General features: G+C 44.7%; 1 protein-coding gene across 1 annotated transcript; it reads left to right on the top strand.

Annotated features, from left to right (window-relative positions):
- The first annotated feature begins 87 nt into the window (after nt 1-87).
- Nucleotides 88-16,072, top strand: adamts2a (ADAM metallopeptidase with thrombospondin type 1 motif, 2a). Its single transcript, XM_046410515.1, has 25 exons — nt 88-253; nt 1,459-1,880; nt 3,611-3,797; nt 4,922-5,028; nt 5,114-5,197; nt 6,425-6,508; nt 6,906-7,059; nt 7,159-7,264; nt 7,610-7,753; nt 7,851-7,983; nt 9,481-9,594; nt 9,797-9,942; nt 10,026-10,115; nt 10,262-10,344; nt 10,682-10,815; nt 11,424-11,547; nt 11,816-11,896; nt 11,995-12,158; nt 12,243-12,402; nt 12,486-12,618; nt 13,090-13,303; nt 13,797-13,926; nt 14,014-14,088; nt 14,567-14,738; nt 14,905-16,072. Exons 1-25 carry the CDS (start codon nt 166-168, stop codon nt 15,695-15,697), a joined length of 4,122 nt encoding a protein of 1,373 aa, XP_046266471.1. The 5' UTR covers nt 88-165; the 3' UTR covers nt 15,698-16,072.
- The last annotated feature ends 1,406 nt before the right edge of the window (nt 16,073-17,478 follow it).

The following is a 17,478-nucleotide window of genomic DNA, read 5'->3' as shown; positions in this document are numbered from 1 at the left end:
TGGATCAACAGGCAGACAGACAGACATGCAGGCAGACAGACAGGCAGGCAGGCGAGGGGCGGAGACAATGAGGCAGAGTGGAGGAGTGTCTGTTCGACAGTTCAGTCTGCACACAGCAGCTCTCAGTGCGTCTGTCTCTCACTGCCCGTCTGTCTCTCTGTCAGGATGGACCAGTTCCATTATGGATTATTGATTGTTGTGTTTTTGCTGTCGATCAGCTGTTTACACTCCGTTTACATTACTGACAGCACAGGTGAGAGTTGCTGCTCAAACTACTGCTGATGCTGGTAGTACTGTTGCTTCTGTTAGTACTACTACTACTGTGACTGTTCTGCTACTGCTGCTGTGTGTACGCTGTTACTGATGCTACTAGTACTGCTGTTGCTATTGTTAGTACTCTGCTGCCACTAAAGCTACTCATACTGTGATCGTTTCTACTAATCATTTTACTGTTCCTGGTACTACTGTGACTACTGTACTGTTAATATTACTGCAGGAGTACTAATAGTAGTATTATATTATTAATACCTCTATCATCAGCACTACTACTGTTCTCCTGCTAAATACACTACAGTTAATACTTCTTCCACTCCTGTTAGTCGTATTGGGCAGTTCTTGTCCAGCTCCTTCTTCTTCTGTGGTTGATGTTTAGTCCTCCAGGCTGTGAGCTCTGACCTCAAGGAGCAGACTGACCAATCACCGAGCAGCTGACAGCCTCCCAGTGTTCCCAGTGCCGTTCTCGTGGTTCCAGCAGCTGAGCAGATGGAACGTTCCTCTGTTCTGTGTCTGAGTCACACAGCTCTCCTCTGCACGCTTTCCCATAACTCTTTGTGTTTATGCGTCTCTGGCGTTTGGGGAATGTGAACGATTCAGATCATATTTCCATATTTCATCATATCCTAAGAGTGTGTGTGTGTGTGTGTGTGTGTGTGTGTGTGTGTGACACCACTGACCTCCATGACCTCAGACAGGAGAGCAGCCTGTTAAAGCACATAGCAGTCCTTTGTGCCTCAGTTGAAGCTTTGCTCTGGTTGGTTCTTACTTCCAGATGTTTTCGGGTTTTTATTCATCCTTCTCACCAGACTGCAGTCACACTTTTAGTCATTTGAGTGTTTTCTGCGTCTCTCCTTGAAGAGAAACCATAACTTGGAGATTCGATTTCAGCAGTAAGAAATCCCACTGACATTTATGACCACGGTAATAAGATCCAGATCCAGATCCAGATCCAGATCCAGCCATGTACAGAGCTGCCGCAGTACGGCCTCAGATCACTTTTTACGTGTCTTTGAAATGTGTCTTTGTAGAAGCATCAGCTACACTCACACACTTTGTATTTGTCACCGTCATTATGATTTGTGTTTCATGTTGTCAGGAAGTCTTATTTTGGTAGTTCTGTTAAGAATAACGACACAGGGAGTCTGACAGGAGAGGAAACTCACATTTGTTTTTCTCTCTCAGACTCTCTCCATCAGGTCCTGTCGGAGTTCAGTGTCATTCGTCCAATCAGGACAAACTCAGAGGGGCGTTTCCTGTCAGCGTCGGTCTCCGGCCACCGCCTACATCGGAACAAAAGACACGCCCGTTACACAGAATACACGCCCACACCACATCAGACTCCGCCCACTGACACCTCACAAAGGGGGCGGGGTTATATGCATGAGGAGGCGGGGCTTTTCTACAACCTGACGGTGTTTGGTCAGGAGCTCCACGTGCGGCTGCGTCCAAACTCTCGTCTCGTTGCACCCGCCGCCACCATGGTGTGGTGGGAGGAGTCAGGACGCAAACACTCCCAACCAATAGAGGACACTGACTGCTTTTACACGGGAGAGGTGTCCAACATGGAGGACACGTCTGTTGCCATTAGCAACTGCGATGGACTGGTAGGTGCCCTCGTAACTCTCTCAGAGGCAGATAAAATATTTTTGAAATACTTTTGCTTTGAGTTAATTATATGATGATACGTTTGGGCTCAGTGGGAAAAAACAAACGCGTGCACAACAAGTGGATGAGATCATGAAAGACAAACCAATAACAGTTAGAAACATTAACCTCATCATCATCACCCTCTCTGAGGAAGCTGCTGATGGAGGCAGATGTTTGGACAGCTGCTGGTGTTTTTTGAGCCTCCTGACTTTCCATATGAGCTGACCTCAGATTAGCTGAGACTGAGACAAACTGCACTGAGGCCACACTGAAGACGTCTTCAGCTACAGTGAAAACAAAAGAAAAGTGTATCCTGTCTGATGACCTGATGAAAAATGTTTCCCAAAAGTCATGAAGGAGACTTTTTAAAATATAAATAACAACAATAATCATAACAATACAACTAAACTAGCTCATTAAAATTTTCAGAACAAAACCAACAAATCCAGATTTTGATAAGAAGGATTCAGTAAAGTCAGGAGAAAGCAGAGGAGAAACAGTGAAGAGAAACAAGTCGACTCATGCGAGACAGCAAAGATTTCAGGCTGCAGAGACAAAAAAGCCAAACGCTGTAAAACATGAAGACCTGAACAGCTTCAACTCACTGAACTCTGGCTGACTGGGTCTCAGTTTATCATCACTTCTTACAGCGCGAGCTGAGGCGGCTGATTGAAGCCAGATGTGAAGGAAAGATGAGAGGCGGTCAAAGACATAAAGACGGAAAGGAAAGAAAAGAGAGGAGAGGGAAAGAAAAGTGACGAGGAGGAAAGAGACACAGAAATATTTTCCTGCTGCAGCCGCTGATGTAACTTAAATCAACAACGACTGATTGGATCTGCAGGTGGCCACGACAACACACCCAACGGAAGGAAGGCGGTCAGTCGCTTCGTTCGCTTTGGTCATTCCTGATGCTGCAGGTTGTCGATCACCTGAGAAGGAAAACTGCTGAGTCACACTGAAATAATGTTGACTCACTGTTGAATAGCTGAAGTGCACATGGAAGTTTTTTCTGCCAGAAAGCCTTGAACAAGCAGAGGATTCCTCCCAGGAGAGCACTGCTCATGTCCTGCATGAAGCCAAAAGTCAACTTTCACTTTTTGTTTTAACTCAAAGCGTGATCTTTTCTCAAACCAAACTGAGCTGCAACCCCCAGGGCTGAAAAGGGAAGCCCAACGCTGCAGTTCCTCAAATGGCCACTTGAGTTTGGCTCCAGAAGCGAGTCGATCCCCATAAGAGCCAATGTTAAAATGTACAGATTTACAGCAGAGATAAACATGTTTACAGGATGGCACAACAGCAGTGTTTGTGTCTGTGGCTGATTTCGCTGTTCAGGTTGCTCGTCCACATTATATTAAAGCTCAGAACGATGCAGAATTAAAGTCGCGGCCGTTCGGAGTGACAGCTAAGTGAACTAAACATAAGACTGAAAAGTCAACCAAGTCTAAAAACAGAGTCAACATTGACGTTTGGACACCAAGTCCTGGGTGGAAGTCCTGTGTCTGGCCCGATCATCCACCACCACCCCCTCCCTACAGGGACTTTGTCCTTTTTGACTCTGTGTCACCTGACCTCCTACAGCCTTTCTGCCAGAAAGCCGTGACAGTAAATTAAACAACAGTTTCACAGTAGATTAATCTTTAGATTCGCTGCAGTTTAAAAAGTAGATAACAGCTCTCTGTGTGTCCAGGCCGGGATGATCCAGATGGGGCACGAGGAGTTTTTCATCGAGCCGTTGGATCGACGAAGGGCAGGAGGAGGAGGAGAGGAGGAAGAGGAGGAGGAAGGGGGAGGAAGAAAACACGTTCTTTATCGCTCCTCAGCCATCATCAAGAAACCACCGGCTGCCAATCAAACTGCTGATGACTTCATCCGAGGTGAGAGAACTCAACCACAATCAGTTTCAGAGTCTGCCAGTGGAATCAGGCCTTTCACACCCGATAACATTCACACACACTTTATTCAGGAAATGCATCTCCTCACATTTAGTTTGATAAATGAAATGTTGTTTTGCAGCTCAGCCCCTCACTTCACATTTCAAACAAAAGGTGAAATCCTGAGATGAACAAACACACAAGCTGTTTTTAGTTCCTTCAAAATATCTGCAGTTGTTTGAGCAGAAGGAAAGAATCAAAGTGAAAACACAGAAACTGTTCCAGGAGGCTTGGCGGAGACCACGAGGGCTTCACAACACACACACTGTCAGCCAGCTGCGACGTGGCACTCAGACGTTCAGAGCGTTGGAGGGTTTGGACTCAGGGTTGACGGATAGTTCAGCTCCTGAATCTCTTATCCTCTCAGTCAGCGACTCCTGCAATCTGTTTGCCTTCAAACCACCGCCAGCCAATGAGGAGCGAGTTTTCTTTTACCTCAGATAAACTCTGACGGCACAGCGGGACCTCTGAGCTTCTGTTTCTGATTGCTGATGTCATTTCCTTCACAACCGAGTCAACAGTTTTCACAAACATAACAATAACCAGCATGGAAGTTTCAAGCACAAAACTGTGACCGGCTAGCAGCGGATAAACACGTCTGCTTATGACCCTTCAGCGTTCCTGACGTGGCCTCTGCTGTGGAAATAAAGTTGTTGTTTATTACATTCCAGCAGACGGTGGATGTTAAACGTGTGACCAGCACAAAAACATCATTACATCACACAGCGAGACACGATCACATCTGGTTCATTGAACAGCAGTAATCAATAAAACATCTTGTGCCGCAGTAAACACTCAATCCTGCAGCCACAGCATTCATGTCAGGTCCCACAGGACGTCTGGTCCTGAGGACGTCCCCGAGAGTCAATGAAGTCACCAAAGAGTCAGATGAGGTTATCCAAGCAGGAAAATAAGAAATAAAGATGACCTGCTGACTGACCATCAGGAGAGTTGCAGTCCATCCTCTGGATCCACAAACATCAGTGTAAAACAAACAGGAAAACATATTAACTTGTATGTAACAATGACTTTTATGACCACTGAAATGTGTCTTTTTTTGTCTTCAGGTCCACTTTTAGGTTCTCTGAACTTGAACCAGAACGTGTTGCGGTCGAGATCCGACTCAGCTCGACGACGGCGCTACATTGAAGAGGCTGAACTCTTTAACATTGAGGTTATTGAATATAAGAAGAGGCTGGTGAAGTGTTGTTCATGCAGGCTTCACTAAAGATTCTCCTCTTGCTCTTTCCATCCTCCAGGTTTTGCTGGCTGTGGATTATTCTGTTCTTCTTTTCCATGGCCGTGATCACATTCAGAAATATCTTCTGACACTCATGAACATAGTAAGTCATGAACACAGACTTTGGGTTTTGTAGTAGTTGTAAGTGATGTTGTCTTAGTAATGAGTGGTGGTGGGTTTGGTTTTATCAGTTGGTGAACTCCTGCAGACTTCACATCTGCAAGGCTCATGTTGACCAGATTCCCTTCCCTTCAGCATCCATGCTAGAGTAAAGAAGCTATCGACTGTTCAACTGCTGGGACACAATTCAGCTTCCTCGCTTAAGGTTTCCCGGCTGGAGCGCTTTTAGAACAATGAAACTATTATTTCATGTTTATTGTTTATTTTATAATATCGTTGTGTTCACTCAAATTAACGTGCTAAATAGAATAGCTTTTGTTACGTCATATTGGTTGTTATTACAGGGTTAGCTTTACTCATCTTTGTTTTCAGTATTTTGAGAAGGAAAATTAGTTGTACTGGCCCTTTAAATAGCCCTGCCTCTTTAAGAAAGATGGCAGGATTGAGCCTGTCTGTAAGACGTGTGCTACTGAACTGAGGGCATGTTGGAATGAAAAAAAAGTGTAAAATCGAAGACGTTTTGGATGTGCGACACGTAGCCTCTGGTGCTCCTTTTTGAAAAATGGGAACCGCTGCCAGTCAACAGCCCCCACTGAAGAGGCTTGTAAACCAAGACACCCCATAATATCCAGGGCCTCCAGCATCTGGTACTGGTACTTTGCATTTTGACAACTTAAGGGAGCAGAACCAGAGAGATATGTAATGTGTGCGGTACTCCTGGTCCATCGAAGCTGGGGGGCCTTCTTCTCCAGCCTCGTGACTTCTTCAGCTTCTTTTGTCTTCTTGTGAGATGTGTTTCCACTACAAGCAGTCTGCAGTAACAGTACAGCTGCAGAGCATAATCCAATTAGAAAGATTAATGATACCTTGAGCGCCTTCAGCTTCAATATTAAAGACCAATAATGTGCCAAGAGCCGGATACTCTTGGGTCCACGGTCCGGAAAGTGCTAGAAGGCTCATCTAAGTTTCTGAAGTTTCTGAAAAGAAAGGTAGACTTTTGAGTCTGTATTCTTGCATTTCCTAAAATTTAGAATCAAGGCCAGCCTTGTGTGGCCTCAGGAGACACTGCACTCCAACCACAAACTGACCCTTCATGGTGCACCTTCTGTGGTCTGCCAAAGACCGACGGAAGCTGATGATGGTCAGATAAACTGATGGATCAACTGTTTTACTACAAATATTAAAGCACAGGTCTGTCTGTCTGTTCCAGGTTAACGAGATCTATCAGGATCATTCGCTGGGTGCCAACATCAACGTCGTTCTGGTCAGAATCGTCATGCTGTCTGCACCAAAGGTACCAACCTGTCAGAGCTTCCTGTTAATTCTGGTTTATTTAACTTGAATTGGATTGTTTAACTAGCTCTATGAAAGTTTCTGTTTCAAATGTGGATAAATAAAAGCTGTTAGTGGGGTGGTGCTGCTTCAGTTTGTAAAAAGAACATTTAGACAGACGCCTTTTCTGTTTTGCATTGTACCTTTTCCCTTTGATCAGTATTTTCCATTTTATTCAAGGAATTGGTGTCTGTTGTGGCAGGTTCAAGAACTTTCGATGTCCTTTCAGTCTTTTGTTGTGTTTAACAGAAGACATAATGAATTCCACTACAGAACACATTCACATCCTGCATACACTCCCTGTGAAATCTGCAAATACAAAGATTTCTCAAGGTTTCTTGTGCGTGTCCCACCATCAGTCCCAGGAGCTGATCTCCGTGGGGAATCCCCAGAAGAGTTTGGAGAACGTTTGTGGATGGTCGTATCTGCAGCACAGGGAGCAGAGTCATGCCGAGCAGCACGACCACACCATCTACCTGACCAGGCAGGAGTTCGGGCCCTCCGGCATGCAGGGTACTACTGCTGTTGCCTTCGCTGATACTACAAGTAGTACTGCTAACACCACCTGCCTGGGCAGGCCCTGACCTCAGGCCTCTCGACCTCTCTCTGCAGGTTATGCTCCAGTTACAGGAATGTGTCACTTGCATCGAAGTTGTGTCCTCGTCATTGAGGACGGATTTTCCTCAGCCTTCGTAGCTGCCCACGAAACAGGACACGTGTGAGACACATAAAGACACACACACACACACACACACACACACACACACACACACACACAGACAGAAACTGTTTCACCTACAAATGTACATTTTGAATAAACAACAATTAAACATCAAAATGTAAAGAGAACAAACAGACAGAGAAACAAACAGAGACAAAAACTACTTCCAGGTGTCCACGTAGGACTCAAAGTTGTCCACATAGAGACGATGACAGACTCGCCTTTATCATTACCATAACGTACAGAAGCCTTCCAAGGTTCAGAGCTTTGTTGCCATTTCAGCATACTGTAGTTGATAGTTTGGCTTCATTACCTGTCTGTCCCTCTCTCTGTCTGTCTCAGGTTGGGGATGGAGCATGACGGCGAGGCAAATGCATGTGCTGACGACGTGCCTTTGGGCAGCATCATGTCTCCACGGGTTCAGGCCACCTTTCATCGATACCACTGGTCTCGGTGCAGCTGGATGGAGCTGCACAAGTACCTGCAGTCAGTACTGCTAGTATTACTACTACCATAAGACACTATTGTTTATGCTACTGCAAACAACAGAAATACTACATCCTGTCCGTCTGTCTCTCTTCAGTACCTACGACTGTCTCCGTGATGACCCCTTTAACCACGACTGGCCAGCGCTACCTCAGTTGCCAGGGTTTCAGTACTCCATGGACCAACAGTGTCGCTTTGACTTTGGACCAGGATACAGTCTCTGTACTGCAGTATGTCTCCCTGTCTGTCTGTCTGTCAGCCGACCTGTCTGTCCACAGACTGTCTGATAAGAGGTGACCTTTGTGCTTTCAAATCTTGACAGATTTTAGAAACACCAGTGGTGGGCTATTTGGTACCTGGGCCTTCAGTGGGGACATACCTGACTTAGTCCACTCTGTTACATCGCAATTATAAATAAGAAAACATCAATACCATCCAAAAACGCAACATGACGCGGCGTGGCATTAGAGAGAGAGGAATTTTGCGTGTTGAGGACAATAACCATTATTAATACAACAAGAAACACAGTTAAGACTCCAAACCTCTACACTACAACCACAACTGAGCCACGTACATCATCTGGAGCAGCTCAGAACTGCTGCGCGCACCTGGCTGTGACTTTTGCTCTGACCGACCAATCAGAGGACGGAGGAATGCTCACAGTGAGGATTCTGAAATCTGATTGGTTGAAGAAACAGTCAATGACTAACATAGTCTAAATTGGGTGATCCAGCACTACTGATTCTGAAGCCCCTGAGCAGATTAGACTGACATGGCAACACATAGAGGCTGAAATCTGATTGGACAAAAATCGAATATCCACATACACGTACTGGAAGCGGTGCAGCCCAGAGAAATGCTACAAAATGAAGAGAATAAACTGTTGGGAATAAATTAATACAATTTCATGGAACAAATATTAGAATTTAGGTTGTAAGTGTAGGTCAGTGCTTCTGATAGTATTTAGGTCAGCAGAGAAGGCCTTGCTGGTCCTGACAGCCCACCGCTGATTAGCACTGCCAGCATCACTTCTACAGAAAATTCTCCCCCTTCTTTGGTGAGGTTTCTGGTCATTTTTGACAGATTCTAACACATTTTTAAGGAAACTTTGAGATCAGACTGCAAGATATAAAAATAAAGTCAATAACAGTTTGGAGGATAGATGTGACGTATCGGTTTTAGGGTGAAAAAGCCTGCCAGTGAAACACTCTGAACCGAAACAGTTAAATGGGTGTTCTGATGTGTTCGTGAGCCTGATGTGTGCAGATGTGACCTGGTGTGGTGCTGGTGAGTTCTGGGTCGCAGTCCAACACCACATCTGTTTAGGAAGTTAACTGAGAAACGTTTGATGACATCACACAGGAAATGTCCCTGGAGGACAGTTTACACGAAGACATTGGATCAGATGTAACAGCAGTCTTTGTTCTGGCAGAACATTTCAACATGATGATTAAATTACTCTGAGTTTTCTCTCACGCGTCTTTGATCATCATGTTTGTAATGAACTGATCCATTTTTCACATTTTCGCTTTGGTTCTGATTGTTTTTCTTCTGGCTCAGATTTAACCTGAGGTTTTTATCAGGATTTCTGTTTCCTTTCTGTTCCTGCTGTGTGAGTGAACGTTAGCTTTTCTTGCTGTATGTCTGGGTTTTATGCTGACGTTTCTGGTTTATTTCTACATTCTGGTCTATTCTAAATATCTTTGCATGTGTGTGTTTGTCTCCAGTACCCAAACCACGAGCCTTGTAAACAGCTGTGGTGCAGCGACTACAACAACCCATTTTACTGTAAGACCAAGAAAGGTCCGCCACTCGACGGGACAAAGTGTGGACCAGGGAAGGTGAGGACATGTCAGACACTTTTAGGATCTGACATCAACATACTGACGTCTTTATGACCAAATACGAGTGGAACTAAAGAAACTGACATCAGCCTCAGTTGCACTTCCTGTTTGCTAATAATTAGCTAATGTTAGCATGGCTGGCTGCTTCCCCCTGCCTCCGACCTTTATGCTAAGCTAGGCTAACCTGCTCTCGCTGCAGCACTGTTTCAAGGGTTTCTGCATGAAGCTGACCCCCGACATGCTGAGACAAGATGGCGGCTGGGGATCATGGAGTCCGTATGGAAGCTGCTCCAGAACCTGTGGGGGCGGGGTCAGGTTTCGGGCCAGGCACTGTGACAACCCAGCGTGAGTGAGGTGTCTCTCTGATCATCTGTGAGGTCATTCATCAAACGCACCACTCAGAGAGACTAACCTGTCGTTGTTCTCAGTCCAGCCAATGGGGGGCGCACCTGCTTTGGAAACAGCTATGAGTTCCAGCTGTGCAGCCAAGACGAGTGTCCACCACTGACTGACTTCAGGTCAGTAGATCCACTGTTTCCTGGGTTACCTGTGACCACTGACTCAGAGTTTTACATCCGGTTTGACTTGACTGTGAGTCCAGCTGATATCTCAGCCGTCAGTTTATGTTTTTCTGCAGGTTGATTTGTTGTTTTTCTTCTTTCAGGGAGGATCAGTGTAAAGTGTGGAATCCATTTTATGAACACGAAGGAACCAAACATCACTGGCTGCCTTACCAACACCCTGACCGTAAATACACACATAACACACAGAACACATTTTTTCCAAACTTAAAGATTAGATTAAAGTCTCCTTTCTGCTCTACGTGTGTGTGTGTGTGTGTGTCTGTGTGTGTGTGTGTGCTCATATGTTAAGCTCATCAGTCAGGAATCTGTTATTGGAAGGAAACTTGTGGTCTCTCCTCCCTTTAACTCTTTAAAGTCTGAAAGCATCTTGATTTCTGTCTCTTTAAACTCTTAAACGTCCACCTTAAATGCTCCACCTTAAGCAGCTCTGACTACATTTTGTGAATACTGTGTGAAATAAATGCTTTCATGTATGGTTATATTTCGGTGTGTGTTTTCAGCTGATGAGCGCTGTCGTCTGTACTGTCAGTCAAAGGAAACGGCTGCCGTGGTTTCCATGAACAGAATGGTGCATGATGGGACGCCGTGTTCCTACAGCGACGCCCACAGCGTCTGCGTCCGAGGAGAGTGTGAGGTCTTTATTTAGTTTCTAAACTTTTCGGTCAGTCACCATATACTGTTGTTCTATTGGTATTTCTTCCTTTTCCTTTTGGTCCAACATCAGTGTGTGACCTCACAAATGCTCTACTGCATGAATGGGCACAAATTCCCACAGAAACACTCCAACATGTTGTGGAAAGCCTTCACAGAAGAGTGGAAGCTGTTAGAGCTGCAAAGCTGTCTGTGGGTTTACAATGAGACGACATTAAAGTTCCTGTTGGTGTGAAGGACAGCTGGCCCAATACTTTTGTCTATATAGTGTACATGTGTCCACTGACCTCGTGAAAAACGTGACCTGAGACAACCCAAAACACTGCAGGTCACACAAGCGAGCTATGAGCCTCTACCAGCAGGTAGTGACCCACAGGTCGACCCAGAAACCGCGAGTCCTGTGGTTTGGGCGGGTTCAGGTCTACTTATAAGACCAGCAGGTCAATAAATGGCAAAGCAGCAGTCTGAGTAAGAAGTTGACAGTACCTTGAGTTTCCGGAGTTTGACCAGTTCCTCCATGTACCAGAGAGAATCACAGATTTTTCATCTTCTTCTTCTTCATCTCTCCTTGTTTGCTTTTCCCACATGCAGCATGTAGGATGTGATGGGCAAATTGCTTCAGACCAGCAGGAGGATCGATGTGGTGTCTGTGGAGGAGATAACTCCAGTTGTAAGATCATCAAAGGAAACTTCACCCGCAGCACCAAGAAAGAAGGTCTCTGAAGCACATCTAAGCAGAGGAGATATTTCGGGTTCCTGAGGTTTTGTGTCCAGTGTTCCAGTCAAATATTGACTCTTGTAGCCTCGTTCAGTATGGAGAAAGTTGATATTCTGTAAAAGTAACAGCATTTTGCAGAACTTATTGTTCCAGAGGTGTAAAGCCAGACCTGCCATACACAACAGAGTGATGGGAACGGTATAATTCATTACTGATTGATTATTAACGACTAATCAGTTAATGATCATTGTTTTGATTGGCCTAGGTTACCTGAAGATCCTCGAGATCCCCAAAGGAGCCCGACACCTTTTGATCCAGGAGTTTAAAGGGACTCCTCACATTCTGGGTAAGTGAAGTGAGGACGAGCTTGTTTTGTCCAACATGAAGAACTTCTGTAGCTCGACATTTTGTGGAAAATCTTGTTTTCATTGTTTCATGCTTCAGCCGTGAAGAACCAGGAGACGGGTCACCTCTTCCTCAACGATGAAGATGATCTCCCAGAATCCCGAGTGGTGATTGAGATGGGTGTGGCGTGGGAGTACAGCAATGCTGAGGAGCGGGAGTCTATCCAGACCACAGGGCCACTGAAGTACAGTGTTCTGGTCATGGTCAGTCAACAAGACACTAAGTCCAACATGCTCACATTCCATCAGATTAAAGTCTAAATCTGTCTGTGTGTTTCTGTCTGTCAGGTGAATTCCCATGGCGACTCCAAGGTCACAGTATCCTATAAGTACATCATCCAGGATCGTCTTAGGTCCTCACTAGAGTCTAACCTGGTGCAGGAGGACGCCATCTTCTACGAGTGGGCACTGAAGAAGTGGTCACACTGCTCCAAACCCTGCGGTGGAGGTCTGAACTCTGTCACCGTGGTAGTTAGCTGTGTGGTTACCAGGGTGACAGCTGCATAGTTAACAGTGTTGTCTGGTTGCCAGGGAAACAGTACACAAGGTTCGGCTGCAGGAGGAAGGCTGATGGGAAAATGGTTCACAGGATGTTTTGCTCCAACATCAACAAACCAAGAGCTATCAGCCGCAACTGCAACACCAATGCTTGCAACTCGCCACGGTAACACGCTACAGGTCGCCACGGTAACACGCTACAGGTCACCACGGTAACATGTTATGTTCAGGCTGATTTTCACTGATTGTAGGTACAGACAGCTCTGTTCCAGCACCACAGGATCATTTTGAGTCATGTTAACATGACAAAATGGACAAACATATGGAAATGATGGCATTATGATCTGCTATTCAAATTGGAAAAAAAAAACACCCCCAGTAGATTTCAACTTTCACTTAAGATTTAAGGGTAAATTGTGTAAAGAGTAAATTGGTTAAATGAGATCACCAAACTTAAAACATTTCCATGTATTTTAAAAAGGAAAATATTGCATTATATGACAGCACTGCACAGGATATAATGAACCCCCACTGCTAAGAGACTAATGGCTAAGAGAAGAAAAATGCTCTCGCAACAAATAAAGCCCGTAACAAAGTCTGGTCTGCTGTGTTAAATCCTGCTGTTCTGCCGCCTCAGCTGGGTGACTGGGGAGTGGGAGGCCTGCAGCGCCTCCTGTGGACAGACAGGGTGGCAGCGTCGCTGGGTGAGCTGCCAGCAAACGACTGCCGTGGGACAGCAGCAGCAGCGCTCAGTAAACAGCAAACTCTGTGGTGAGGGCCGCCCAGATGTGAAGCGAACCTGCAACCGCTTCCCCTGCCCAGCTTCCTGGCGAGCTGGGCCCTGGACCCCGGTATGAACCACCAAACCAGAAAACTAATCAGGAGGTTTCCAGAATGGTTGGACTGACTCTGACTCTTCTATCAGGATTACCTGTAGTTTCCTTCTTTCTGGACTACCTCTCGCTTCTTTCGTCAGGACGAGTAACTTCCTCACAGACTACCTCAGACTTTCCCATTTGTGGGCTACCACCAAATTATTTCTTTCTGGACTACTTACTACTTACTTACGCCTTTCTTCTCTCTGGACTACCTCAAAATGTTGTCTTGTTGGCCTACCCATAACTTCCGTCTCTCTGGACTGCCTTTACCTTCCACTTTCTGGACTACATCTACATTTCTGTCTCATAATCCCTGCCTAGTTGGTGGACTGTCTTTCTGGACTACCTTAAACTTCTTCTACAATAAGTTCTTTCCTGTTGGATTCCCTCTGACTATATGACACCAGATTGATAACTGATCATCTTAGAATCAGAACAAGTCTAACTGACATGTTTGTGTTTGCAGTGTTCAGTATCATGTGGAAATGGGACTCAGGAGCGCCAGGTTGCGTGTTCAAGCCCTGTGGATTCAGCCCATAACTGCAGTGGTCCTCAACCAATCACAAACCGCACCTGCCAGGCCCTGTCCTGCAGTGGTAGGCATTGACCAATCATGGACTATAACTTGTGACAGTCAGGAGAGTGGTCTGTGTTTAGCTGGCTGTTTGTGTCTCTCCCCTCAGGAGACCAGAAGAACTCCATCATTCAGTGGCTGTCCAGGTCCAGCTCGGGCTTCCCTGATCCAAAGATATCCTCCAGTAAGACCTGACTGTCGAGTCATTTGTATATGGTACACGTCGGAGATAGTTGGAACAGGAGGACAGAAAAATGAACAAAAATAAAAGATCATTTGATGTCTGCAGGTGCAGGTTTGTTCTGGGTCTATTTTGTTTTATTTGCAGTGACTCAGGCCCCATAATTTGATTTCGGAGAAACATGTTAACACAGGTGTAAATGACATGAGCACAACTGGCTGTGATTCTTGGAAAGGTAAATCTGCCCAGCAGGGTGAAAGGTCTCCTGATTCCCCACCATCTTGTAACTCGATCTTCAGCACACCAGCTGAGATGTGATGTAATGACTCAGATGGGGTACAAATTACAGGGTAACACCAAGTGGAGATGATGCAGAAAAACATCTGGAAAGTCTTTAGACAACTCAATAAATAGCCCTGAAAACATCATGTTGGACCCACTGATCTCCTGTTGTCTCATCTTGTGGTCTTGTGGTCTCCAGGGCAGCGTTGTCGCGCTGACCGCTCAGTGTTCTGCCGGATGGAGGTGTTGAGCAGGTACTGCTCCATTCCTGGGTACCGTCAGATGTGCTGTAAGTCCTGCAGTAAGGAAAACATCAGCAACTCCAGCAACTCCAACTTCAGCAGCACAAATCCACCGACGTCCAACAGCAGGTCAGGGCGACAGCCAACCTGGGATGTTCCATTAACATTTCAACACTGACATCTCAGTTTCAATGACTGCTGCTCTGTTAAAGGCCCTGAAAACTTGTTTAGTTTTTTGTTTAAACATGTTTAAGTGCATTAAAGAGTCCTGATTATTCTTGTTACTGTCTCCTAGTTCTTGGAGTTTAACCACAGAGATGATGACTTTAGCATCCACCTCCTCCTGGTCTGACAGCAGGTACACCACCAGTGATGTCATGAGCACCTCACCTGTGAGCCTCACAGTAACTCCGCCCCCGACTAGCGAGAGCAGCACCGACTTTGTATATGTGGAGTACGATGATTATGACGATCACTCGTCCTACGAGGATCCTTCTATTCACTCTGAAACCCCTGATGTAATTCCAACTACTGCTACTAGTACAACTACTAGTACTACTACTACAACTACTACTACCAGACGTCCAAGGAAAACTGCTCCACCTCCTTTATTGAAAAGGAAATCTACCACTCTCACGCTGCCCCCTGCTACAGTCCCCATAGTAACTGCTGAGGGTCCAAGTCCCACACTGGCACCAGTCAGGGCGTCTGCCATCCCAGACTTCCCCACCACAGTGTCAGCTGATCCTGATGACATCATCGCTGCTTTATCATCACCAAACAGAACATCAGCTCAGAGGATCCTTCAAACTAAAATTAATGTGACAGAAACTGAACCAATGCCAACATCGTCATCATCCTTCTACCCTCTTGCTAAGAAGGAGAACAACTCAGTGGACGAGGTCCAGTATCGGATCGTGGGATTGGACAGTGACACCAGGGGACAGCAGAACTACTTTGTGCCGCGGATGCCGCGGTTCGGTGAGAGAACACAAAACAAACGCATCCAGCAGCTTCTGAACGAGAAAAGGCGTCAGGATCTTCTGAGGAGATCCACCAGGACTGACAGGAAACATGACGGATTATGAAAATATTCCTGCAGTGGTTTTAGTTTTATTGTTTCCTCGTGATGCCGCATGTGCAGCTTGCTCACTTTGTGCTAACGCTAATGAACTCTTAACGAGAAACAGAAACAGACCGCAGACCCGACCAACAGAACGATTGAGTGATGATAATTTTCCACCAGGTTGTCTCAACTCTCACCTTCAGGTTTACAGTCAGGTTTGCAGCAACACAGCAACACCAACTGTCCCTGAATCCAGAACGAAGAACCCTGAATTCTAGACCAGAATGTGTAAATGTTTATTTTGCATCTCAAAACTACTTTCTGTGGTTGGTTGGTTTCTACATTCATGATGTTTGTACAAATTAATCTTGTGTCTAAATAAAGTCTCATTCAGCTGCTGATGTCATCACGAGTCATGAACACGTCAACCCTTAACGCAGTGAAATCCCCGTCTTCTCCTTCTTACCGACGGCAAAGCTGATTAGCTTAGCTTAGCATACAGACTGAAGACTGGGCGAAACAAAGCAGAAAATCCACCTTCCAGCAGCGTTGTTTGTTTCATCTGTTCAAAAACTGAAGAGTAAAATCAGTATCATGTAAAATCATGTAAATTGTTCAGCAAAAACAGGGAATTGTTGTTTTTATACTACATGACTTTCATATGTATCAAGCTTCTCTACTGATGAACATTTCTTTAAAGACAAACCCCAGGCCTTCAGAAACATCCTGTCTAATTCACTCGAGTCACAGCTGTTTTTCACATTTTTCGAGTTTCTCACTGTGAAAACAGTTTCAATATCGTGTTCAAAGCCGTTTCTGGATCAGTTTGATCTCCGTGGTGTTAGTTTCCAGAGTTATGTGTTTCTTGTAAAATTCTCTCTGTGTGCTTCATGAGGAACAGCTGCGTGTCTGTTTAACACCAAACTGAATTCAGATCAGATGAGTCACAGCAGCTTCAGGTATTAATGTCTGCAGTCTGAGTGGAATCGACTGACTGACGTCGATGTGTTTTGTCTTTACTCCTCCACTGTGTCCACATGACACAAGAATCAGTTTGCAGCATCAAACTGAGAGAAACATTTTCAGCTGCAGGTTTGTTTGAGTTCTGTAAATGCACATAAAATAAAATCTTATTTTTTTGTAACTCAGATTAATAACGAGCACAAACATTCCAGCTAAGTGGTAGAAAACACGAAGGAAAGTAAAAGAAACCTAAAGAAAAGAGGCAGGCTACATGCATTTTTGACAATTTGTTGGTTTTTCACAATTTAAGTGAAGATAATCAACATCCCGAAGGCTTTCTGATCGCTTTTTATTATTCATAAAAAAAAATAAAACTACAAAATAAAAGTCTGTTATAGATTGTACTTAGTCTGTTTTTGAGTTGAGTCTTTTAAACCTTTTGGCTTGAAGAAATGTACTTATAAAGACAAGCTGTTTATCAGGGTGGCAGATTAGTTTTAAAGTCAGCTCCTTTTCTTTATAAACAGTAAATTCAATCTGTTTTTCCTCCAAATTAATCCCATAACGAATATTTTTGGGTTGCAACATTATTAATTCATCTGGGTATTCTTTTCTTGGTCTTTTAATTTAATTTAAAATGTCAGAAATTAGTGAACAATGTATGTCTCAATGTGTGAAATGTGCCAAATGATTTTTAACCTATAAAGTGAGTCTGTCCATCTGATGAATCTATTGTCATGAAAAGTACATTACTCTTATTTACTCCACACATGTAAGTAACAGAAAATAGCAAGTATAAATACGCTAAAAGTATTTTAGTTTACTATTTTCCAGCAATGA

This window comes from Scatophagus argus, chromosome 14 (genome assembly GCF_020382885.2).
Source record: "Scatophagus argus isolate fScaArg1 chromosome 14, fScaArg1.pri, whole genome shotgun sequence".
NCBI classification, from domain to species: Eukaryota; Metazoa; Chordata; class Actinopteri; family Scatophagidae; genus Scatophagus; species Scatophagus argus.
The sequence above is the reverse complement of the archived record's forward strand: the minus strand, read 5'-3'. Positions and strand labels throughout refer to the sequence as shown.

Coding starts and splice junctions, on each gene's coding strand:
- adamts2a (XM_046410515.1), top strand. CDS start 166: ATGGACCAGTTCCATTATGGATTATTGATTGTTGTGTTTTTGCTGTCG. Junction 1,881..3,610: donor TTAGCAACTGCGATGGACTG/GTAGGTGCCCTC, acceptor CTGTGTGTCCAG/GCCGGGATGATCCAGATGGG. Junction 12,403..12,485: donor CTCCAAACCCTGCGGTGGAG/GTCTGAACTCTG, acceptor TCTGGTTGCCAG/GGAAACAGTACACAAGGTTC.